The sequence below is a fragment of the Hyaena hyaena genome, unplaced genomic scaffold (genome assembly GCF_003009895.1).
Source record: "Hyaena hyaena isolate Hyena2069 unplaced genomic scaffold, ASM300989v1 scaffold_42, whole genome shotgun sequence".
Taxonomy (NCBI): domain Eukaryota; kingdom Metazoa; phylum Chordata; class Mammalia; order Carnivora; family Hyaenidae; genus Hyaena; species Hyaena hyaena.
In genome coordinates, this window is record NW_024080674.1 from 839,997 (window position 1) to 864,604 (window position 24,608).

General features: G+C 42.1%; 1 protein-coding gene across 1 annotated transcript in view; it reads left to right on the plus strand.

The window, feature by feature from the left end:
* The window catches only part of BCAS1 (brain enriched myelin associated protein 1), a 69,884-nt gene that overhangs the window by 16,098 nt on the left and 29,178 nt on the right, over positions 1-24,608 (plus strand). The window contains exons 3-7 of the mRNA XM_039230003.1: positions 7,938-8,096; positions 9,129-9,173; positions 11,632-11,766; positions 15,933-16,109; positions 22,534-22,575. Coding sequence (XP_039085934.1) covers positions 7,938-8,096; positions 9,129-9,173; positions 11,632-11,766; positions 15,933-16,109; positions 22,534-22,575 — 558 coding nt within the window. The remainder of the gene's footprint in view (positions 1-7,937; positions 8,097-9,128; positions 9,174-11,631; positions 11,767-15,932; positions 16,110-22,533; positions 22,576-24,608) is intronic.

The following is a 24,608-nucleotide window of genomic DNA, read 5'->3' on the forward strand; positions in this document are numbered from 1 at the left end:
TGGTTTAAAATGTCTATTTGCTGAGAATGATCTGGAGGCCTGATGAGAATAGCCAAGACATATTCAAAGTTAGGAGCAAAGATCATTCTACAAATAACTCAATATTTAAGACATCATCTTCCCAACTGTGTTTAGTTTCACCCTCTGGGTGTTTTTTGGTTTTTGGAAATTAGCCATCTACATTTTAGTTTTGATTGTTATAAATAATACCTGGCTCAAAATAAGAAATTATAATAAAGTGGTATACCCAGTGCCACTCCCAATAGAGAATTGCTGCTTGTATTTTTGAATGTTTCCTTCCAAGGTTTCCTTGGATATATATAAGCAAATACAAACATAAATTCATATTCCTTTTCTTTTTTTTTTTTACACAGAAGATAATATAATACATAATCTGTTCTATTCCATGCCATTTTTTTCAGTCCACACTGTATAAATATATGCACAGCATCTTCATTCCTTTTTTTTTTTAAATGTTTACTTATTTTTGAGAGACAGAGCATGAGCAGGGGAGGGGCAGAGAGAGGGAGACACAGAATCCGAAGCAGGCTCCAGGCTCTGAGCTGTCAGCACAGAGCCTGATGTGGGGCTCGAACTCACGAGCTCTGAGATCATGACCTGAGCCGAAGTCGGATGTTCAACCAACTGAGCCACCCGGGCACCCCAGCATCCTCACTTCTAACACTTGTGTAGTATTCCACTGTGTGGATGTGCCATGATCCATTTCACCTGGATGCTAGGAACAAGTTTGGGCTGGTTTCTGAACATCTGCTGTCCCTCACTGCAGTACACAGCCTCGTGCATCTGTGTATTCACACGTGTGTGAACTGAGGTTAAGAGTCAGCTCTTAGAAAAGGAATCGCTGGGGAAAAGAGTCTGTTCTTTTTAAAAATATTGGTAGATAATGCCAAATTGTCCTGGATCAGGACAGAATTAATTTATATTCTAATCAGCAGTGTATGAAAGTGCCTGCTTCTCAATCCAGCCTCCCATCAGAATGTTTTCAAACATTTGGATTTTTTTTTTACTCTCCATTTTTCCTTTTATGGCTTCTGGATTTTGAGTCATAGTTACAAAAGTCTTCTCAATCCAGAATTATAAAATATAAATTTTTTGGTGCTTTCTTCTAGTGTTTTTATCCATTTCGATTTTGTCCTGGCATAGGGTTGAGTTAGGACACCACATTAATTTGTTTTCAGATGACCACCTCATTGTTACTGAACAATCTTTCACTTCAGATAGATTTGAGGTGCTATCTTTATCATACACTACATTCTCATATATCTTTGGGTAAATTTTGATGCACACCAGGGGAAAAAAATAGACAAGAGAAAGTAAACTAGGAAAACCCTTGGTAGAAAGATATTTGAGTAAACACCGGAAGGAGGGGAGTTAGTTAAGGCAATGTAGAATGGAACTTACACATTCTTTTGCCTCTGGAATAATTTGGGCCTGGAGTCAAATTCCAGCTCTACTCTATGACCATCCACAAGTTACTTATCCTTTGAATGCATCAATTTTTCCATCATTAAAAAAAAAATTTTGCATATAGTACATACTTCATAAATCATAAGAATTAAATGGGACCTTTTTAGCGAGTTTAGCAGGGCCTGACACATAAAGCTTGGTCATTTTTATTATTACCATAGGCATTTTTTCTCCTCATTATACATTCCTTAAAGAATTCATGGCTGCAAAATATTCCATCACACGGAATGCACATTAATTCCTACATGTAGAAATGTAGGCTAATGTAGCTTAGAGGTTAATCTCACACGTTAATACCACAGGCTAATTTATTGATCTATCCCAGAATTGTTGGACTTTTTATTGGTTCTTCACTCTTACTCTTCCAGAACTACCCCACAATGCTTTTTAAATTTTTTCTTAATCTTGGGGCACCCGAGTGGCTTCGTCAGTTAAGCATCTGACTTTGGTTCAGGGCACGATCTCATGGTTCATGAGTTTGATTGAGTCCCACGTCAGGCTCTGTGCTGACAGCTCAGAGACTGGAGCCTGCCTCGGATTCTGTGTCTCTGTTTCTCTCTGCCCCTCCCCTCTCGCGCTATGTCTCTTTCTCTCTCAAAATTAATAAACATTAAAACAATGTATTAAAATTTTTAATCTTGAAATTATAGAATCACATGCAGTTGTAAGAAATAATGCAAAGAAATCCCTTCATCCGGGGTCCCTCAGCGGAAACATCTTGTGAAACTACGATACATAACATAACCGGGATATTGCATTGATGCGGAGAACATCGTGCATCGTGCATCCCATGGAGAACATTTCTACCAAGACTTGGACACCTCATGTTGCCCTTTTGCAGATACAGCCCCTTCCCTACCGTATCCACCCTTCCCTTAACTTCTGGCAACCACTCATCTGTTCTATGTTTCTATAGGTAGGTCATTTCAAGAACGGTATGTAAACTCTTGGGACAGGCTCCTTTCCTTCAGCAGAATTCTCCAAAGATTCACAAGACCACGGGGCCTATGAAGTGACACTGTTCCTCTCCTTCCTTTTTTATTGCTATTCATATAGCTATTATGAATGCTATTCCATGCTGCAGATGGACCGCATCATCTTTAACCGTTCATTCGTTGAACCACATCTGGTTATTTCCAGTTTGGGGCAATTCCAAACAAAGTTCCTATATCACCTTCCCTGTGCAGGAAAGTGTGAATATAGGTCTTCATATATTTTGTGTGAATATATGTCTTCATTTTACTGGTGAGAAAAAGCCCGGGAGTACAGTTACTGGGTTGTATTGTAGCTGTGTATTTACAATAAGAAACTGTTAAATCCTCTTCCAGACAGGCTGCACCATTTTATGTGCCCACCAGCAAGCGAGCAAGGTGTGTGCGATCTCATTTTCGCCAGCCTTTTTCGTTTGTTTGTTTTGGTCGGTGACTCTTGGTGTCTCCAGACTGCTGGCTCCAGTTCCAGTTCCAGGTCTAGGATCTATGAGGCAAAAAGAAGCGCCAGGGAACTCCCCATCGCATGGCCCCTCCATTCTCTCGCTGGCCTGCCTGCTCCCCTCCACCTCGCAGAGAGAACCCGGGGATTGATTTTCCACTGCGCTTCTTGGGAGGATAAAGAAAAAGTCATATTCTCCATCTCTCTGGAAGCAGAAGTCATATTCTTTTTAAAAACCAAGCTAAGAAGAAAAAATTATTTCAAGAGAAGGGCTCAAGTTCAAGTCCAGGATTTCAATTTGAAAGACCATAAAACTCTCACTGGGGAAGAGCCCCCAGCAGACAAACCATCTCCTCCCACTGGGCAGGAGGGTCTAGAAGGTCTTATCTCTCAGCTGCTGCCTGGGGCTTGAGACGTTGCTGCCCCTAGGAAATCAGGGAGGCAGAGGTCAGCCTCTTCAGAGATGTCTGGAGCAGATGCCGTGGGGCAGAGGACCAAGCGGGAGTACTCCTGCATTCCTGGAGTTGAGTCGCACTGCATCTTCTCCACTCAGAGTGCTCTGTCCTGGGTAAGGAGGTACACATGGGTATCTGCCTTCCTCAAGGATGGCCGCCATGGCAGGCTTTCCCTGATGGCCACCTAGACCCATGGGCACCACTTGACCTTCTACCAATCCGCTTCCCCTTCAGTTGACTTCACTGCGTTCCACTTTATCTCCAGGATGTTCAGTAAATGTTCCCTGGAGAAGAGTCAGTGCCTCTGGCTCCCTGCAGGAAGAGCCCACTGGGGAGCAGGTGGTAGTCTCAATGCAGACCCTTCCACTCACTGCGAGGAGCACTGGGAGCCCATGGGCTGTGGGGCCAGAGGGGCTCAGAGCAGTTGCCCCCTCCCCAGAGTAGATGCCTCCCCCACCCCCACACATAACCTTCTGGGAGAGTCCACCCAGCGACTAATTCACCCTCTGTTCTTTCATCTTCTTCCTGTTTTCTCTTGCAGCCTTCACTGCCTGAGTCATGAATTTCATTTATTGGTTCCTCCGTATTTTTGGTGGGTTTTGGTTTGCCCCTGCTAGAATGTCAGCTGTCTGAGGACACGGCTGTGTGTGTCTCACCGCGGTATTCCCGGTGACCTTGTCCGCTTGAAGCACCCAGTAGATGTCTGATAAATAGCTTCCCTCCTAACTCTTATGCTATCATAGATCCCAAACCTTGCAGTGATTCAAAACCCCAGTCCAATTCAGAAACTCTATCTTCTATCCATTTTTATTATTCTGGAGCCAAGCTCTGATGCAACCTTGGACTTGCAATCTGGAAGGAATAGGATTTGCTCTTTTACTTCTCAGGTGTGTGAGTTCAAGGAGGAAAGATTGAGAGAAAAGGGCTCTGTTCTTTTTGCCATTGTCCTTTCTTGACTGTTCTCATTTTTTCTGGTTTAAGCAACTGTAGACATCTCTCTCTCTCTCTCTCTCTCTCTCTCTCTCTGGCTGAGGCATGGCCTTCTCTACTTTCAAATTCCCAGAGTGAATTCTCTACACCCTCATGGTGAGAAACAGCAAGGCTGCTCCAGTCCAGAACCTTCCATATCACCTACTCCTGAAGCTCGCACTCAGCACTTCCTCAGTCCAACTCACAGGGGTATTTTTCTAACCACTGTGACTGTCATGCCACTCCATCTTAACTGAGCTAAGTAAGCTGACCCCAAACCTTCCCCAGCCATATATGCTCCTCATCTTCTCTACAGTTTTCATGCTTCTATCTCAGAATTCCTTCCCCACCTCCGTACGTCTACCCGTGTCAGGCCCCATGGCCAAGGACAAATGCTGCTTCATCTTCAGGCCTTCCCTTCCCTCCACTCCAGTAGTTCTCAATCCCTGGGCACCTTGCCATCCCCTGGGCTTCTGCAGCCCTCCAGGATTCCTCATGCAATTGCTCAGCGTGGGGTCTGAGCATGGGCATTGGCTTAACAACTGCCTGGGTGGTTATGTGAAGTCCGACTGGGAGTCCACGCTCCAGAGAGGCTCACTTGTGTTTTTATCAGAGGACTGTCCTCTCTCTCAGCCATTAGCTACCACAGGACTGTCAGCAGTGGGAAGACCTAATGGAATAGCTAACATTCAGTGAATGCTTACGAGGTGCTATGCCACGTTCTAGGTCCTGTAAGTGGGCTATCCCATTTCCTCCCCACCAACGGCTGTAAGAGGCAGGTGCTACTCATTATCCTTTTACACATGAGCCAGTGCACAGATGTTAGGGAACATGCCCAGGATCTCACAGGTGTGGGTGGTGGAGCAAGGAGTGGATGTGACCCACCGGCTCCAGAACCCATGCAAACACTCCGCGATCTCTCTGAAGCCCGGGCACAGTTCAAGTTCCCCCACATAGTACATGAGTGAACAGAGATAACTCTCTCCTAGCCAACACCATAAGTCAGACCCAGGGGGCATTTCTCAGTTAGATTTTTTTCCTTGTGCCACTTTCATAATGGCTCATTACCCAAAACACCTGTTGGATTACTGATGGAATATTCTTTGTTTCAAGTTTTATTTAAAATTTTCTTTCTCTTCTTCTGCATGTCACTGTCCAGGTTTCCCAGCACCATTTGCTGAAGAGATTGTCCTTTTTCCATTGGATGCTCTTTCCTGCTTTGTCGAAGATGAGTTGGCCATATATTCATGGGTCCATTTCTGGGTTCTCTATTCTGTTCCATTGATCTGTGTGTCTGTTTTTGCACCAGTACCACACTGTCTTGATGATTACAGCATTGTAATGTAGCTCTAAGTCCGGAATTGTGGTGACTCCAGCTTTGGTTTTCTTTTCCAACATGATTTTGACTATTCTGGTTCCATACAAAGTTTGGAATCGTTTGCTCTAGCTCTGTGAAGAATGCTGGTGTTACTTTGATAGGGATGATGAATGGATAAAGAAGATGGAATACTACTCGGCAATGAAAAAGAATGAACTTTGCCATTTGCAACAACATGGATGGAACCGGAGGGCATTATGCTAAGCAAAATATGTCAATCAGAGAAAGACAAATATATGATTTCACTCATATGTGGAATTTAAGAAACACAACAGATGCACATCGGGGAAGGGAAGGAAAAATAAGATAAAAACAGAGAGGGAAGAAAATCATCAGAGGCTCTTAAATACAGAGAACAAACTGGGGATTGCTGGAGGAGAGGTGGGGGGAGGGGCTAGATGTGGGATGGGCACTAAGGAGGACACTTTTAGGGATGAGCTCTGGGTGTCATATGTTACAGAAGAATCACTGGGTTTTTTACACCTGGAAACAAGACACTGTATGTTAACTAACATGAATTTTTTTTAAAAAAAAAAGATCCCTCTTTTATTCAGCTTCACCTAAGCAAAAATATCCACAGTACCAAAGATTTGGTGCCAGGAATAGTTTTCTAAAGCACACTGAAACAATAACTGTGTGTATGCGCACACACCAATCCCCACACCAGTAGGTGTCCTGCCATTCATCTGCTATAAGCAGCATTTTCAGCCATTCTTCTTATCAACTGACTAAATAATGTTGGCTATCACTAAATTATACCTTGGGATTAAAAAAATTCAACTCATGTAGAGCGTGTTTCTTTTAAAAGAGCATCTCTGGGGTGCTTGGGTGGCTCAGATGGTTAAGCGTCTGACTTTAGCTCAGGTCATGATCTCACAGTTCATGGGTTCGAGCCCCGTGTTGGGCTCTGTGCTGACAGCTCAGAGCCTGGAGCCTGCTTCAGATTCTGTATCTCCCTCTCTCTCTGACCCTCCCCTGCTCACGCTGTCTCTCTCTCTCAGAAAAATAAATAAATAAAAGAGCATTTCTTCCAAAGCAAAACAGTTTTTGCCTGGAAGTAACTAGAAAACCCAACACACTTGTAGAGACCATGGCTTTTATCTGCTTTTAGTTTTAAGAAGTTCCAGCTCTTTATAAGACATGTCATGAGCGGCACCTCTTCACTTAGAAAGAGTGCTGGGGCTTAGCCCAAGCTCACAGAATATGTGGGTTATTATTACCTTTTAAAATATTCATCAAAATGTGTTTTTGTATTTTTATAGACATCCCACAAAAGCCCCATTTTTAAGGCAGTTTCTTCTGGCCCGGCCACTGGCATTAAGCTAATCTTACATACATAACCTACGTCTGAAGTGAGTGCAGAGGAGAACAGAGGCATAGAAACTCAGAGAAGGAAACAGATGCCATGGCTGGCAAGACTCAGAGAGATGTCAGTGGTAGCGGGCAGGGAAGGAAACTCTAGGCCAAGCCTAAAGAATGGATGGGCTTGAAGTAACCTGGCTTAGCCTAGGGTCATGGCTATAGAGATGGGGAAAGGAGGACAGGCGTGGGGGCCCCTGGGTGGCTCAGTCGGTTAAGCATCCAACTCTTGATTTAGGCTCAGGTCATGATCTCATGATTTGTGAGTTCAAGCCCCGCCTCGGGCTCGCTGAATGTGCAGAGACTGCTTGGGATTCTCTCTCCCTCTCTCTATCTCTCTCTCCCTGATCCTCTCCTGCTCAATCTCTCTATCTTTCCAAATGAAAAAACCTTAGAAAAAATAAATAAAAAATTAAACAGCAGTACTTTTAAAAAGCTGATTTTGATTCATACTGTGGGGTTCGTGGGTAGCCATACGGAGCCATCTCTGGGGCTAACATATGGATTGGTAGATTAGGTGACCACAAAGTTGGGAAATATTGGCATCATACACAGCCTCTTTGTAGAATTGGGAGAAAAGAGGTTTTGTTCAGGATGCAACGTGCACTGCTGTGTTTGTTTCCCTCTGGCTCCAAACAATGTCCCTCCATCTGACTGCAAATGCTGAATATGTTAGAAAGCAGAGGAGGGGAAGGAAGAGTGATTCTCATAAGCTCCTGATTGTTCTGCATCCCCGTGGGCAGAAGAAGTATGGCTGGAATTAGGGGGTAAGGGAGAGAGGGGTGCGAAGCAAAAATATTGCTGTGAAAGTCCACATTCAACAAGGGGAAACTGTGACGACTCTGTTTGACACCTAGGACATAGTTGACAGCAAGGGGAAAGACGGACAACAGATCCTGACTGTGAGTTGCTCTGTCCCCAAGGACCCAGAGGAACTGAAAGTTGCAAAGGAAGATCCCCAGGCAACAGATTCAACAGAGAATTATAATCCCATCATGAGCTTCTTTAAAACTCTGGTAAGTGGTTTCTTCCTCTTACTTTCCTTAATCCCATTACTCAAAAGTTTTGTTACTTCTAAGAATAACACATACTTGGACATCTTTGTATGGAATGGGGCACCATGATGGTGCAATTGGGACATTGGAGAATGAAGATGAGAGGTGCCTTGCAAGGGGATTGTGTCCCATCAAGCTGTCAATGAGGGAGCCCTCAGAGCTGGGGACCATGGTATGATCAGTGGGTGCCCAAACTGTATGACATGAGCTGTGTTGTAATGGAACTCACCAACAGTTGCATGTTATGTTATGGTTATGGTCGTTGATCATAGACATACTTGGTAAATACTCCTTGAGTTGCTGACCTATAAACGTAGTTTTGCCACCCACATGGCAAATAAAACTATAGGAATAATTCCCTATCTTGTTACATCTAAATCTACCTTAACTGCATAGAGCCTAGGACCCATGTCTTGTATTGCTTGCTTATCTCTGACTCCTCAAGGAAGCCACCCAAGGGCACATGTCAGACATACAAAAGAGGGCTGAATGGATGAATGAATGAATGATCAAACAGACAGTTCCAGATGTGTTTGAGTTATTTCCAAAGCCCAAGACTAACTTCAAAAGGTAAAAGAAGTCAACAGAATGTGCCACAAATACCAAAGAGTTGTGCATTTGTTTGGATTGGTGGTAGGATTCATGGAAAATCCACAGCCTTCCAGGAGACAGTTTTGAATGTGGTCAAGCCCTTAGTGAATGTGTAAGATCTGATGCATTTCATTTTAAAGTATTAATTTTTAAAAATTTTCTATACCTAGAAATTATCAAGAAGTCCATGGCTTTCTACTGAACTGGGTAGAACTCCTTTCTACTGAAAAGGACTTCTCATTATATTCTTTACCAGCAGAGTGAACTCCACCACCACCCCCCAAAAAACAAAACAAAAAATAAAAAACAAACAAACAAACAGAAACATGTATCTATGAAATCAAATCACCCTACCTGAAGAGCCAACTATATTTTTAATATTTGGTTTTCTTAAATTTTAAGGTTTCACCAAACAAAGCTGAGACAAAAAAAGATCTGGAAGATACGGTAGGTAGTTTGAAGTGTGTTCATTATTGGGTTTGGGTATAGAATTGGATTTGTGTTTGTCTCTGCTGCTTTGTGTCTTGAATTATATGTGTGTGTGCGTGTGTGTGCAGGTATGTGTATACTTATATACGTATTTAGCAATTTAACAGTGCTGTTAGATTGTCTTTAAAATGTTTCATTCATATCAATGATATTTTAATGAAAATTTTAGTAGAAAGCTTGAAATATATGCTAACTCTGGATAAATAATGCCACAATAACCAGTTTCTTATATAAAGTAAGAACAGAATACTAATAACCATGTATTATGTTAGCCTGTTTAGCTGTGTGTAGACAGACCCAGGGAATATAGGAATAGAGTACAGAGTGGCCACTGGAAATGAGGAAGAGGCGAGACCCTATTTGAGGTCTGCCATATTTTTGGTTCCTAAAAAATACATTCTGTGTTTTTCATGTAATTTGAAAAAAATAAATCTCCACCACAAAGGCAGCTGTTTGGTGAAACGAAATAGTCACCATTGGACACTTGCCAAAGGAAGGAATGTTTAGAGTTAGGATGCCCTAGAGAGCCTGAGTTTTTTCACTGTCTTCCTAAGAGATTCAACCAATTCCCCTCAAAATAAATTTCATTTGGATCGAGTACTTTCTAGAGATGTTTTCCTTTACACTTGACAGAACTGATTATCCCTAATGGAACACATGGTTTAAGTTTCACAGGAATCGGGAGGAAAGTTTAACTTGGTGACAGATAAGTGTCTTGGGCTCTTCTTTTGGTAACTACTTTGAAAGACACTGGGACCAAATAAATGGCGTGGCCAGCCCGATACATCTGTTACCAATTTTTGAAGGGGCTGGGTTGTGAAAAGGATCCTAGAATTTGTCTCAAGATCTGCGTTTGAGCTCCAGTCCTGCTATGTGGTAGCTGTGTGATGTGATCCTAACCTCTGTGAATCCAAATGTCAACATCTGTAAAATCAGGACAATAAAAATTCCATCTCTCCCCCCGCCACAGCATTGAATGAAAATATGACCATGCCTGGTAAACCATGGAATTCTGTTCAAATGTAGGTGATCACTATTTCCATAATCACTGCAAGATGTATTGAACACCATGATTACATTGGTATTTTATTGATTGGTCCTTCCAGAATGTTCTTCTTACATTAGAATACATATACATATATATGTGTGTATATATATATATATATGTGTGTGTGTGTGTGTGTGTGTGTGTATGTATATATGAGGCATCTACATGTGTTTTCCTATAAAATTAGTCATGTGCTGCAAGTCAGCTAGGGTCAAGTTCAATGAATAGCTGCATCCAAATGTTTCTCGTTTGATTCTGTGTCTTGCGTTGTTTAAAGTCACATAGTCAGCACAATAGGCTAAAAACAGTGGGGTATGTGGGCGAATTGTGTGGCTTCTCAAATGACCTGATGCACTAATTCTCTTCAGCTGCTCATACCCCAAGACTCTCCCCACCTAGAATGTGGTCCCAACTGCATGTACGTAGCTGATAAACTCTCACTATGCTGCTCAGAGAGGTCAGGGTCACTGGTAGTAGACCTGTGTCTCAGAAAGAGAGTTTTGGGAACGTAGGTTGTCTGTGATACAAACAGATCTCTTTCTACAAGCCTGCCTTTTTAATATCCTTTCTACTGAAGTTCTTGGACCCTTATATTTGAAACATCTACACCATTTGTCCATCTTCCCATTTGGCCCAGACGATTTTTAGCACACTACACACCCCACACAAAATCCCCCGCCATTTGTAGCTTGAGTCAAACAATTCTGAATGGCTGTTGCTGCACTATTTCAGTTCCAATCTCCCCGCCCCAACTTTGGCTCTGTGGACTGGAGCACAGTAGATAATTTTTTTGTCTGGGAGATCTGCCCATCTAGAAGTCAGTTGAAATTTTTGTGGATGATACTGCTTCCCTGAGGTTTCTAATACTGAATAAAAGATCAATTGGGGAAAGAAAGCCACCCAAGGCAGTGTTTGCCTTGACTCCAGGATGCAAAAATAAATTGTTTGTCTTCAGGTGTTTTATTTTCCTTCTCATGTGACAATAGCATTTAGATATTTAAAACTATCAAGTAGAGGCTGTGTATCTTTTTTTTTTCATCTGAATATTTTGTATCATATAGACGGAGCTTAAATGTCCTGTCAGTGTCTTTAGCAAATGCAGTCGTGTTAATCTGGGTCATTTAAATAAGTCGCCCTGTTGAAAATCAAGGTGTACTTGAAATGGACTGTGAATATACTGTGTAGCAAATTGTCTTTGAGCATTTTTAAAAAAGAGAGTCATTTACATGATGTGAATGTTGTGGTTCGGGGATGGGGGTGCTGTCCCATCAGTTAATTGTCAGTGTTTCAGCGCACTTAAAAACAACAGAAAAAAATGGATTTTGTTTAAAAACGAAGTTCTAAGCTGTGACCACTGTTGCCCAAAAGGCATCCAAAGCAGAAAGTGTCTGTGACGGACAGGCCGGGCAGAAGATCTGTGAGATCCAAGCTAAAGCCACCAAGAAAAAGCACCTGCATAGCCCCAGGATAGGATTCGCCTTTAGGAAGTTCTTAAGGCATAAGGTCTGTTCCTTGTTAAATAAAAAAAAAAAAAAAAAAAAAAAAAAGAAAAAGAAAAGAAAAAAGAAAGAAAGAAAAAGAAAAGAGAACCCTGGTCTTCACCACACCACATGGTACAGTTGACTGTCCTGTGTCCCATGTCCCCTCTGCTCTGTTTCAGGGAAGACAGCCTGGTGTGGTTGGGATCATTAGAGGGCATTAAAGATTATGTGAACCAAATTTCAACGATTATTTTAAATCTCCACGATGATAAATAAACATCTGACTCGTTTCTGCCTAGTGCAGACCAGGGTTCTGGAATGATCTTTCTAACTCCGTGTTTCCCAAATGTCAAAAGTACGCATACCATCTTAATCATTTTTGTCAGATTTAGTAGGATTCAGTGGATCTTTTTTATTAAACCATTTTAATATTACATATAAACTCATTTCCTATGTAAAGGTATCATTAAAGAAAACTTTTACTACACCATACATGGAAAACTGGAATCATTTTTCACAGAGAGGTAACGACTAATGTGGCTAATTAAAAAGTAATGACATTCTAGCTACCTTGTTTGTGTTAAGCTCTGAATCTAAGGCCTTTCTAGCTTTATTAAAATGCAATTTTCTACCAATAGGAAAATGTTAAAGATATAATGGCACCAGACTGAGCTTTTTCCTGAATGCTTTTAGAAAGATCCAATGAGAGTTGAAAAAAGGAAAAGTATTTCCATTATTTTCATGTTATTTAGCGTTATATCTCTGCACAGTCTACAGCCACCCATGATGCCACCAATGGTATGCTTCCTACACTTTGGGAAATACTCTTCTAGCCTCAAGAAAATAACTTTATCTTTCTGTGGCCTGTTCCCTCCATTTTCGGTACTAACTAAGCCCATCCTGAACCCAAATAAAAGCCCAGACATAACGAAACAATGAATGAAGGCAGAGCAATTTCTATCTCCATATCCTTGGGAAGTGAGGGCAACGTAGAAGTTAGTTTTGAAGATTTCACTCTTTCAGTATCTAAGAAGACACCAGTGCTTGTCTGAAACCCTCAGTTAGGATCTCTAAATCGGGCCAGTGTGCTTAGACATGCATTTAAAATATCAACCATTCTCCACTAGGTTGACTGAACTTATTTAAAAAACTTCCCCAGCTGGATGTTAGAGTCCCAGGATTGTGTATGCAAAGAAACCCCATAGACAGATCTCTTGGCTGAATCTATATTTGCATAAGCAAACTGTATTATGAAACCATTCTTGAATTTCCATACAGGCTTATTTTGTTTTATAAAGGCAGAGAGTAGAGTGATAAAAATTACAGGGGTGGGGTGTGGAGATTAAAAAGTGGTACTACTGTATGTAGAACACAATTTGGTAATTGCTAGCGAAGTGAGTCGTAGACCTTGTGCAAAGCAATCTAACTGAATTTCCCCTTGGAGCTTCTGTGAGGAGGAGGGCCTTGAAAGTTTATAAAACATGTGACGTTTTCCCTCCTGTCTGCATTTCATTATGGCATTCATTTCATGCACAGCAAAGTTTCATATCTCCAGAACCTCTGTCCTCCACACAAAGGGGACCACCCAAGCTCAGTATTCCTAAAGTTCCCCCACCCGCCATCATTGATCTCACATCCTGCCACTGCACTGCATTTTGGGTAAAGAAAGGATTCCAGAAATACCGGAAAGAAGAAGTGTCCTTTCCTGGGATTCCGTTATACCGACGCAGGGACTTTAAGATTTGGCTTTGAGTTACATTCAGTCTATTTTTCGTGTAAAGGTAAAGTAAGGAGACAATTCCCAGATGTTCTCATTTATGCAGGAGTTTGGTAGAACTTACCGGCTTTTACCTCCTTTTTCTTCATTTGATCAGTCTGTCATCCCAAAAGATAGAGAAATCGGGCCATTAAGACCGGCCAGCCAGATTGTGGCATGATTACAGGAGCTATGCCACCCATCCCCAATTTCTTTGGAACCTAGGACAGAAAAGAGGAAATCCAAGCAAATTCTGGGACAAACTATTACCTTATGGTTTGCTATTTAAAAACAAACAAACACCTGCAGTGGTTACCAGTTGTGATCAACTCCTAGACTCATTTCTCTGTAGCTCAATATTTCTTTCTATAAGAAGAACTTTCTTAAAAAAATTTTTTTTCTTGGTTTAAAAAAGTAGGGAGGCCTGGAGTTAATAAGTGAAATAAGCTTATTGTTATAAATAATAAGAGCGTCCACTTTGCTTTGCTGAATCGGGATCTTTTTCTCTTGGCGTAATCACATGCTATGCTTTGGAATCAAACTTTTTCACATGTTCTTCTAACATTGAACATGACAACAGGCACACAAAGCAAGGCATTGTTTCAGGACTTTTTTCGCCGTGCCCAGGAATGCTCCTCTCCCCGCTCAGGTTTTCCCCATGCCCACCCTGCCTGCAGGGGAGCTAAAATATTAGTAGCTGGCTCATTTAATTCATAAGGCTCTGCCATACATTCATTGTTTTCCTCTTCAGTGCAATGTTTATATCTTACTAACCCCTCCCGTCTTCCACACCCAAGTATAAAAATGTATTAGGAAAGAAGGTAAGGTCATTTGAAATGCAATCTCCAAATCTAATGTTAGAATTTCATACGTGGGGTTGCCAGATAACATATAGACATTCCGTTAAATTCAAACTTCAGACAAACAGAAGTAATTGTTCAATATAAATATCAATATGTCCCAGGCAATTCTCGGGACATACATTCTGATGCTTCAAAATTATTCTTTGTTGATCTGAAATGCAAATGAACAGGGTGTCTTATATTCTCATTATTGAGAGTATTTGCTCTATCCGGCATATCCAAACCTATCCATGAGATTGACTCCAAAAAACACAGTTTTTGTAATCTCTTCCGTAACGGAGACAGAGTATTAATTTAGATGATGCTGGCAGAACACCATCTGGGGCACTTCTCTGGGAAGGGAGGAGATGGGTGGGCATGGAGAAAAGTCTCCTGGCAGTCTGAGACCCCCATACCCCAGTAAGGAGGGGGAGGATGGGTAGAAACACAACATGGAAGGGTCTGGTGTAGGCATTTCTCTCCAGCCCTTTATAGACAATTATTTAGTTATTTATTTAATGCCTATATTGTGCCAGACAGTGGGTCTGGGAGCAAGGTGACCGAGGCAATGGCTCTTACCCTCAGAGCTCCTGGTCTGGCCAGGGAGACGCATATTCAAAAAACAACTATGCAAACACATTACCGTTGTGTTATTCTATATATAATAGAGTTATCTTCTTGCACTGTTTCTCAAGGGTCTCTGGGTATTTTCCCAGTGCAGAGAGAAGAGGATTGCCCATCAGTTTCCCAATGAAACTGAGAAGCATAGATGTGTTTCTCACCCTTTTTGTCATTCTCACCTCTGGCCATGAAGCTTTTTTAGACATTTTCTCCCTGGATGTGTACATTCGCACAGGGAGTGGGGACACCTTGGTTCATTAGAGACGGTGTATTATACGGGAGCTGGTGAGAGTGTGGGTGTGGGTATCAGACTCCCTGGATTTTGATGTCAACTCTGCCCCCTTATAGGTATAGTCGTGGGGAAGTTTTTTTTTTAACAACCTGAGACCAACATTTCCTTCACTGTAAAGTGAACATAGTAGTTAGTTCCTTCGTAGTAGAGCTCTTGTGAGAGCATTCAATTCCTTGAACAGTGCCTGCCACAGGTGCCTTTTATTAAACCAAAGTTAAAAGTGGGAGATTTTGTCCCTTATATTTATTTTAACCTCCTTTAATTTTAATTGGGACTTAGTAAGATAATACACGTGTGTAATAGGAACAAAGATGTATTGGAGGTGCTTGTTCAAGATGTCTTTATTGGTGGGAACGTGGTCAAAACCATTTGAAGACCAACGAATGGCCTCGATATGAACTAACAACATTCTAACGGCAAAGTGCCTCCTATGAGCACCCTGATTCCTAGTGACTTACACGAACATAATATATTTTTTGTTTTGCAAAAGGAAAATAACTTGGCGATTTCCAAAATTGTAACACAAATCCACATTCACATAAAGTATTTGCAAGTACAGAAAAGTGTAAGAAAGAAAACTAACATGCGTAACCCCAGCCTATATTTTATAAAAAAGAGATCTTATGCTTTTGAAATCCTGACATCACTTTAATTTTTTTTCCTTTTTCGCTTGATAGGGTGCTGAAAAGCCACCTGCCACTTCATCTGATGTCAAGTCAGACAGAGCTAACTTTATATCCCAGGAGACCAGAGAGGCGGCCAAGAACCCTACATCCACAGAAACAGCAAAGGAAGCCACCAAAGACAAGGGGGCGCCCACCTCTCTGCCTCTGAGCAAACTGTTCTGGAAAAAAGTAAGTTCTCTTTTCAAGACTTGCGGAGCCTTTGGGGCTGAGATGACTTGAGAAATGATTTCAAATTGGTCTAATCCATGTGTTCACAAAGTATGCAGTTTATTTTTCTTTCCCCAAATGACTCAATTCGCCATTGAGTTGAAGACTTGTAATTTACTCCTGGGAAGAATGAAATGCCTGTTGTGTTATACGCATATGTTTCAGGAGGAAGGAAAGGAAATAAACAAGTAGATTTTTTCATTCTTGGAGTTATTCCGGTTCATGACAGACAGTTGTGGTATTTCATGACTTCATTTTCTTACTAAAATGGCTTAGTAGTCTGGCTTCTTCCTGGGTTCCTTGAGCACTCTCACCCCAGAGAGCTGAGCCACCTCTGCGCTCCCTCTCTCTTTCCCCTGCAAGATAGATAATCAGTCATTACGAACCACTAAGTTTCACTCTCCTTTTAGAAAGCCGAGGTATCCACCATTCCCCCTCCCCAGGGCAAGCACACACGTGCTTTGTGACTGGGGCATTCACACCACCATGTGATCTTTGTACCTCTGGAATTAAGGTAGCGTGCGAGGGAGTGTGCTGGGTGGGGCTGAGTCAGTCTGAGAGCTATGCCTTGGTCATCGCTGCTGAGCAAACCCCAGCTGCCGCACATGTTCAGAGCTCTTTCCTCTTTTAAATGTGGCCAAAAGATGAGCAAAAAGCCATGGGTGAGAAAGTGGAATATAATTTGTCACAAAGCTGAAAAAATCTGATTAGTAATTTCATCAAAACACCCATGCCACTTGGCACACAATGCAAGGCAGGTGATTAATACAGATGCCCCCTATGGCGTCCGTTTTCTTCTTGGGCCCCGAATCCAGCTGGAACTCTTTCTCGTTTGCTGCCTGTTGCACGGATATCTTTCTCCTGGGTCCTGCCCAAAGCACAAACTCTAATACTTAATGAAAACTTTGGGTGATGTCATTTGGCATCCCGTTTTGGTCCTCCTTACTTCCCAACTGCCAGTTACTTATTTTTAAAAATCTTTTATCACCCACACAATGCAGGGAACAGTTCCCGAGTGAATCGTACGTGCATATTGGTGGCCAGGAAGATGACTTAGGTAACCCGTACTCAAACATTTTTATTTAAACAATGGTATATATTTAAAGTGCATTAGAAAGCTGGATCCAGCACATTAAACCCAAGATTTAATATATATTTTGTTCAAGGTGAGACTGTATATATTTAGTTTCAGAAGCAATCCTATTAAAAGAGAAGTGTTACCTGATTGATGGTACTGATGTTAAGCACCTAATCATAAATTTGGATCCTTCGAGGAGTAACACTGAGGCAGAATTGATGTGCAATAGATTTATAGGAGGAAAGCAACACCAAGGAAAAAGAACAAGGGAAAGGAGTAGGTAGAGAAAGACTTCAGATCACAGTGAGTGTCTGACATGGGAGAGGAGAGACAGGGAAGGAAGGCGGAGGAGGTCAGAGAAGCCACAGACTAAGGGTGGTGTTGAGCCAATGGGGAATCCCAGAGCAGAGCTTGCCCACGAGGAGTCCTATGTTGGGCAAGAATGGCCCAGTACCCAACTGTGCTCAGTCATTGCCTGGGAGCACGGTGTCCACATTAACTCTGTAACGGATGCCAGGGAGGTGTGGGTCCGAAGCTCTCCTAGCAGGGAAATCTGAGCACGCACTCCGTGGCTGCCACGGATGGTACATGAAATGTGGCAAAGACCATAGAGGAGGCTGGCAAGTGACAGAAGTTTGTGGAACACTGATTGGCAGCAGATCTGACTAGGAGTCTGATGAGACTGGTTAAGCAGCCTCAGTTTCCTAACTTGTAAAATGCAGATTATAATGGTACCCAGTCATAGAAATGAAGATTAAATAATGCCTACAAAACTCCTAACACCATGCCTAGCACAAAAGTGGCCAGTGATGCGGGCCTGGGTGGCTCAGTCGGCTGAGCGTCTGACACTTCATCTCAGCTCAGGTCACGATCTCACGGTTTGTGGGATCACGTCCCGGGTCAGACTCTGCACTGACAGCACAGAGCCTGCTTGGGATTCTCTCTCTCCCTCTGTCTCTCTGCCTTTCCCCCGCTCATGCACACGCACTGTCTCTCTTTCAAAATATATAAATAAACTTTAAAAAAAAATGGCCAATGAATTGTCCTTTTGACCTTTGTCATTTATCTCCTGTTTTTTTCAGGAGAGGACCCACTTCATCTTTCTAAACCCCCCAGTTTGGAGAAGCTTCTATGCAACTAAGCCTCAAATACTTTATTTTTCCTTACCTTTGGGGTCTCTAAGGGATATATTTAAATTCAAGCTATTTCCATTGGGAAAAAGAACCAAAAAAAAAAAAAAAAACAAAAACAAAAAACAAAACAGGACCACTTGACATTCACCCTCCTAATGGTCAGACTTCATATAGTCTCACTGGTCTTTTTCTTTTTCTCTATTATCCGGCTTTATTTCTTTAGTAAATTATAAAAATAATGAAAGGACACTAAAACCCAAGTCACCCGTAAATCGTGTTTTTCTTTCTTCTACCTAATCAGAAAGAGCAGCTCTAGATGGAAATAAAACATAGTGAGGATTCACTCATGCAAGAGTATTTTTAGTCTCTTTCTTTGTGAGGAGTTTTTCGGTGCTCAGTGCTGGATGCTAAGGCACTGAAAAGATAGAGCAGACGGATTGCCCCCCTTTGGTAGCTTAAAATCTCACGAGGGGATTTATGCTCTAGTAGAAAACAAAATGGAGACCTTTGCTTTCTTTAAATTAGATAAGCCTTGGTTATAAAATCACCGTTGTAAAAATTTTTGGAAAACAAACAAAGAGAAATGCTAGAGAATTTTGACATTTTCACTAACCCAAGCTCTCTTTCTTCTCCTCTTGTAACTGAGAAGCTTTTACACAAACTGACTTTGAAGTGTATGAGTTTGCAATATGAACACCAGAAATAAAATTCTCCCCAAACATGCTGTGGATATGGAATTATAAGTTATTTTGATTTATAGGCTTGATTGCTGTGGTCCTTGTTATAAAATGAAATTTTTTAAAAAATAACCTTTGAGAAAATTAATTCCAAATGATGTCGGATTTGCCAAAAAATGTTTCAAATCCCATTACCTGGACTACCCGTGCTCTTTATTGTTCTGCGTTCTTTGGTTTTCCATTCGCTCTGTGAGCTCCCCAAAGTTACTCAACCTCTTTGAGTTTCTCTTTCCTCATCCGATGAAGGAAAGGGTTGATTATGAAAGGAAATAGATGATCTTGAAAAATTCTGGTATGTGGCAAGTCTTGCGTAACAGACAGAATCAGAAAGTTTGGGCAAATCGCTTGACCACTGAAAGCCTCTATTTTCCTTTGTGTGAATAGGGATGTGTTAACTCACTGTGTTGTTGTTACGACTGTCCAATAACTGTACACAGAGAGACCCTCGGACATAGTAAGTGCTCCACGAAGAGTTTTATCAGTTTTTCAGTACGAACAGTTGCTGGTTACGATCTAAATATCCATGTGCGGCATTTGGTGCCAACAGTACAGCTAGGTACCGCTATTGAAACACCTAAAGTCTATTTGGAGGAACAAGGTATATACACATGCCTGCACGTGCAAGTGTGTGTGTGTGTGTGTGTGTGTGTGTGTGCGCGCACACAATTAGTAAATGAAACATTTGGAAAACTTCACATGAGTGCTTTTCCAGCTTTCCTTCAGAGGAGAGAGATGATGATGTGGAAAAATAATGGGGGCTCTAAAGGCAAATCTTAGACAGTTACTGGCTGTTTGAATGTGATCAGGTCACTTAAATCCTTCACGCCTCACTTTCCTCAGCTCTGGGAACGGGCAGTGGCCTCTACCTTTTGTGGCTAGTGGGAGGACTGAGTCAGAGAATGAATGCAAAGTGACTGGCCCCATTCCAAAATAATGATGTTGGAATCCAGTGTTAATGTGCGGGGTGCAGGTTACAAATGCTGTGAGTATTTAGAAAAGGGAGCAGTCTAAGTAGGTCAAAACAGACTAAGAGGACTTTAAAGATCCTCTGAATCCTCTGAGTTATTTGTTTCAAATACAGATTCCTGCATTTGATCCCAGAATCCACGGGAATCCTGCTTAAGAGAGTCTGGCATATGGCCGGACAATTATGGAAGCACTTGAAAGGTGGGCTGAAATGTCTAGGCTTGAGGAAAGGTCTTAGGGCCACTGTGAAACCAGTGAACTCAGAACAGCTGTCACATGATCAAAATGATGCTTCCAGAAGACCTGCTAGCCATGGGATGTCTGTTGGCTTAAGTGCTACCATGTGACAGTATTTTAAAGAAACATTCTTTTATGAATGTGCCCTTCAAAGGACAGGATCCTTTGCTATGCAAGTTTATACTGATGAGCTCAGGAGCTGTTTCGGCCCTCCTGCTCAGCAATATAAATGACCAAACAGGATCTTTTTGTTTCAAACTGGGCTTTTGCTGTGATGGTGAAGGAGGCTGGACAGTTTGTAGCCTCAGCAGATAACAGCCAGATGTCCAGTTCATTGAAGATCAGAAGTTTCTAGTTTTGAGATTTGAATGGGAATCCCACACTCCATGTGTTTCCCAATTGGCCCCACACCCTATTATGTTGTTCTGACTGGAGAGCCTGGGAACAAACCCAATAAACACCTCCCGGTCTGCAGAAATGGAACTTGCACTTAAAGATCCTCTTTTGTCTGCTTTGAAGGGAGCCATTTCATCAGGAGCGCTGTCCAGTTTTCTCATCTCTGAGATTTCCCTCCCGAGTATATTTCTAATGTGGAAGAACCAAGACCTTTGCCATCCATCTATCACACTGGCCCCCCTGGCAGTGGGGAGAGCGAATTACAGTTCAGTGCTGCTGGTTCCTCTGCCCGTAGGCTTTCTACTAGGTGGGAAACGTAAGGAGGGAAGAGAAGTTCTACCTGAGGCCTTCACTGTGTGTCGAGCATCGGTGCAGATAAACATTACATGTGAGATCCAGGCTTGGCTCAGAGAACGAGTTCAGTAGAGATAGTGTTGATAAATGGTCCAAGCTGAACATCTCATCTAGAGAGAAAGCAAATCTGGCTGTGGAGAAGGAAGTTACTAAAGTCACTAAAGTCACACAGTTACTAAAAAATGTGATTTGGACCCTTGACATCATCATGGAGGCGGAGGTGGGTGGCTGGCTGGGGGACTCTTGGTTCTTAGAACTATTTTTGCCACTTCCCAGCTATACCACCTTGAACAAGTGACTTCACTTCCCTGTGTCTCCTTTTCTGTCTGTGTAAATAAGGACCACCCTCCTTACCACTTGGGGCCGCTTTCCGTGAGATGGCGTGTACACAGCCCGTGCACGTACAAGATAGACACAGGTACACGATCCGTGTCCACAATGCAAGAAGACGTATTTGGGGAGGTCGATTCGTTTCTCCCCTCCTACTGCATGGTTTAAACATAAACATAATCACAGGACTTAGAACAAGATGAACATAGGGAAGAGTTCTTAGCCTGGAATTCAAGAGAAGAGATGGTCTATGGACACTCTAAAATGATTTGCAAAATATTTGGTTTGTATTTATTTTTCTAGAAAGAGAGTCTAGATCTGTCAAGTGAGTCTCAAAGTGGTCTGTAAACACCACCCCACCACCACCGCCCCCCACCCACCAAATTTAAGAACAACTGCAAAGATCATCTCCAAAGTTGAAGCTTAGCAAACTGATGTCAGGTAACGGTGACCTTGACCTTTGATAGCACTGGGGCAACTGCTCCCCTCTTTGAGGCAGTCTGTGTATGACAGAATTACTGTAAGAAGAAATAGAGTTGGAAGTTGGATGTGTTGGACCCTGGCCTTCTGGGCCTCCAGAGAAGGGTTTTAGCCGATTGAACTTGGGTCCAATGATGACATTGGCCCATATTGGGGACCGAAGCAGGTACTGTATTTCCATTGGCCACTGCACTGTGGTCAGGATAAGATCAAAGACCCTGCTCGTTACCTCAGTGCCTGTTTGCTCTATGAGTACCACGGATGGACGTCTCTGGACCTAACTGCCAGAATTTTCCTGAGCAGCTCATTTGTTTTTAGCTGAAAGTGACTGTGATTTTCATCAACAAGCAGAAAATATAACGGCAGACGTGTCGCTGACCCACAGCCAAGGCTGTGGTTTGTGTTTTCTGTAGCAATCCTTCTCCCCCACTCCATTCATGTCCTGGCCACGTCTGGGTGTTTATTTTCTCTTCATTGCATTTTAAAATACACAACTATTTATTATCTTGTTGTATCGAGGGATCTTGTGTCAGTCTCCTTCACTTTCTCTTTGGAACCAGGTATGCGTAAGCAATTCAAGGTCCAGGAATGGCACCAGAGGGCTGTCAGCCCAAAGAACTCTCCATTTTTCGGTAACATTCTGACTCTTACTTTTGTTTTTATCTTCCCTTTAGTCAGTTAAAGAGGATTCAGTCCCCGCAGGTGCAGAGGAGAATGTAAGTTATGCATTAAATGGCAGAATCATTCCATTCTCATTTCCGCATGCTGGACCATTGGGCATTTCAGCTCCGGGGTCCTGTGTTCTTGCATGCCTCAAGTGTCCCCCCTCTGCTGTAGACTCTTTCAGCCTTTCATGTGCTTAGGGACGACTGGGGAATACTATTGGATGAATATTTGTAATGCCTATGGAATCAATGCAAACGAAACACAAAATCAGAGCATGCGTTTTTATAATTTGTTATCATTAAGGGGCTGAAAGACTCTACCAAACATAAGAACATCCTTACACTTCCTTAAGGGGCAATGATGCTGCACACTGCGCTTCCTCTACCTTGATTGCTCTTTATTTCCATGGCAACCCAGATTCTCTACTAACTGTGGGCGGTACCCAGGACAGGTAGTTGCATCAAGCATGAGAGCTTCTTGCTGCATTTGAGGCTAAGACTGTTAGTCTTGGGCCGGAGAACCGACTCCTTGGATCTACACCTGAGGGACATAGGTTGAACCTCACTGTCCAAACTTTCAAGACACTGTGTTCACGTCTGAAGGGGATGGCTCTATGGAGGCACCTCAAAAATGCAGTTTTCCAAAAACATCTTCCAGGGAGATTAATATATTGTGCTCATGAGTCAGCAGCTTTTCTGCTCTGAATGGAGTGCCACCTTTGGAAAATTTTTGTAAGAGGGGATAAGTGAGTTCACAGCTCCTTGAGATAGAAACCGATCATTATTGTTTTGCCAAGACAAAATATGTTTGGTGTTTTCTAGGTGACCCTTGTTCGCTAGTCTTGGGTAGGGCTTGTGTTTTCATTTTTATTTAATTGTCGGCCTTCAACTGATGTTGAAAATCCAAGTATGATCCAGAAATGTTGTCTGTGATGTGGAATGGAAATTAGAATGGCTGTTAAAATTCTTGCTAGGAGAAAGGTCTTTCACATCTGCTTTTTTGTTATTATAATTGTTTTCTTTCCCTTCCCCCTCCCTCTTTCTCTCTTCCTCCTTCCCTCCTTCCTTCCTCCCCCTCTCTTTTGAGCCAAACTTACTAGCCCAGCAAAGCTCAGATATTTCATAATTTCAAAAAATTCTCATGAATTTACCAGCTATTTTCTATAAAGCCAAAGCCTCTATTTCAGCAACCTGTGAGGAGGGAGGAACAATGTGAGTCTTTTCCCCCCATGAACTTTAAATTTAAAAGCTGCAGGTTAACCCTGAGGCACCAATTAGCTTTGAGTTCTGATGAGATTTTTTGAAGAGAAACTTCTTTTTGGATGTTTGTGTGCAATTACCTGCTTGAGGAACTCTGCGTCAATGCACGGTTGACCTCTGACAAAGAGGAAGTATTCCCTTTTCTGATGTGAAATTCAAAACAGAAATATAAACGTAAACTAAAGTCAAATTACTGATGCCAAAAGAGAACAAAAAAGCTGATGAAGCTATCAAAGAAAGCAAAATATTTTCTCAAGAAAATAAAGATGCATTATCAAAATGGCTTTAAGTTACTTTGCCCTCAAAAGAACATTTCTGTTTTTAACCTCCAACATTTCTTTGTCTGCCTGTTAGTTGGAGGGAATGAGGCTAAAAGTAACGATCTTGAGCCCTTAACCCCCAGGCTGGGCCACCTCTTGGACTGCAGTTTACTCATCTCTTACATGCCCACAATGATATTACCTACCCCTTAGGGTTCTTGCAAGAATTAAGAAAACAATGCTTGTAGTGTGCATGTTTCAGTGCCCAAAAAATAGAAAGAATTCGGTAATTCAGGGGTCAGCAAACAGCAGCTCACAAGTCCATTCCCACGAGCTAAAATTGTTTTTCACATTTTGAAAGATTAAAAAAAACTGAAAGAATAATATTTTGGGGGCACATAAAAATTTCCCCAACTTCACATTTTACTGTTTATGAATAAAGTTTTATTAGAACAATCACACTCATTTGTGTGCATACCATCTGTGGCTGCTTTCCTGCTTTAATGGCAGAGTAGAGTGAGTGCTTCCCAGTGACCAGAGATTGTACTTCCTGGAGAAACTACA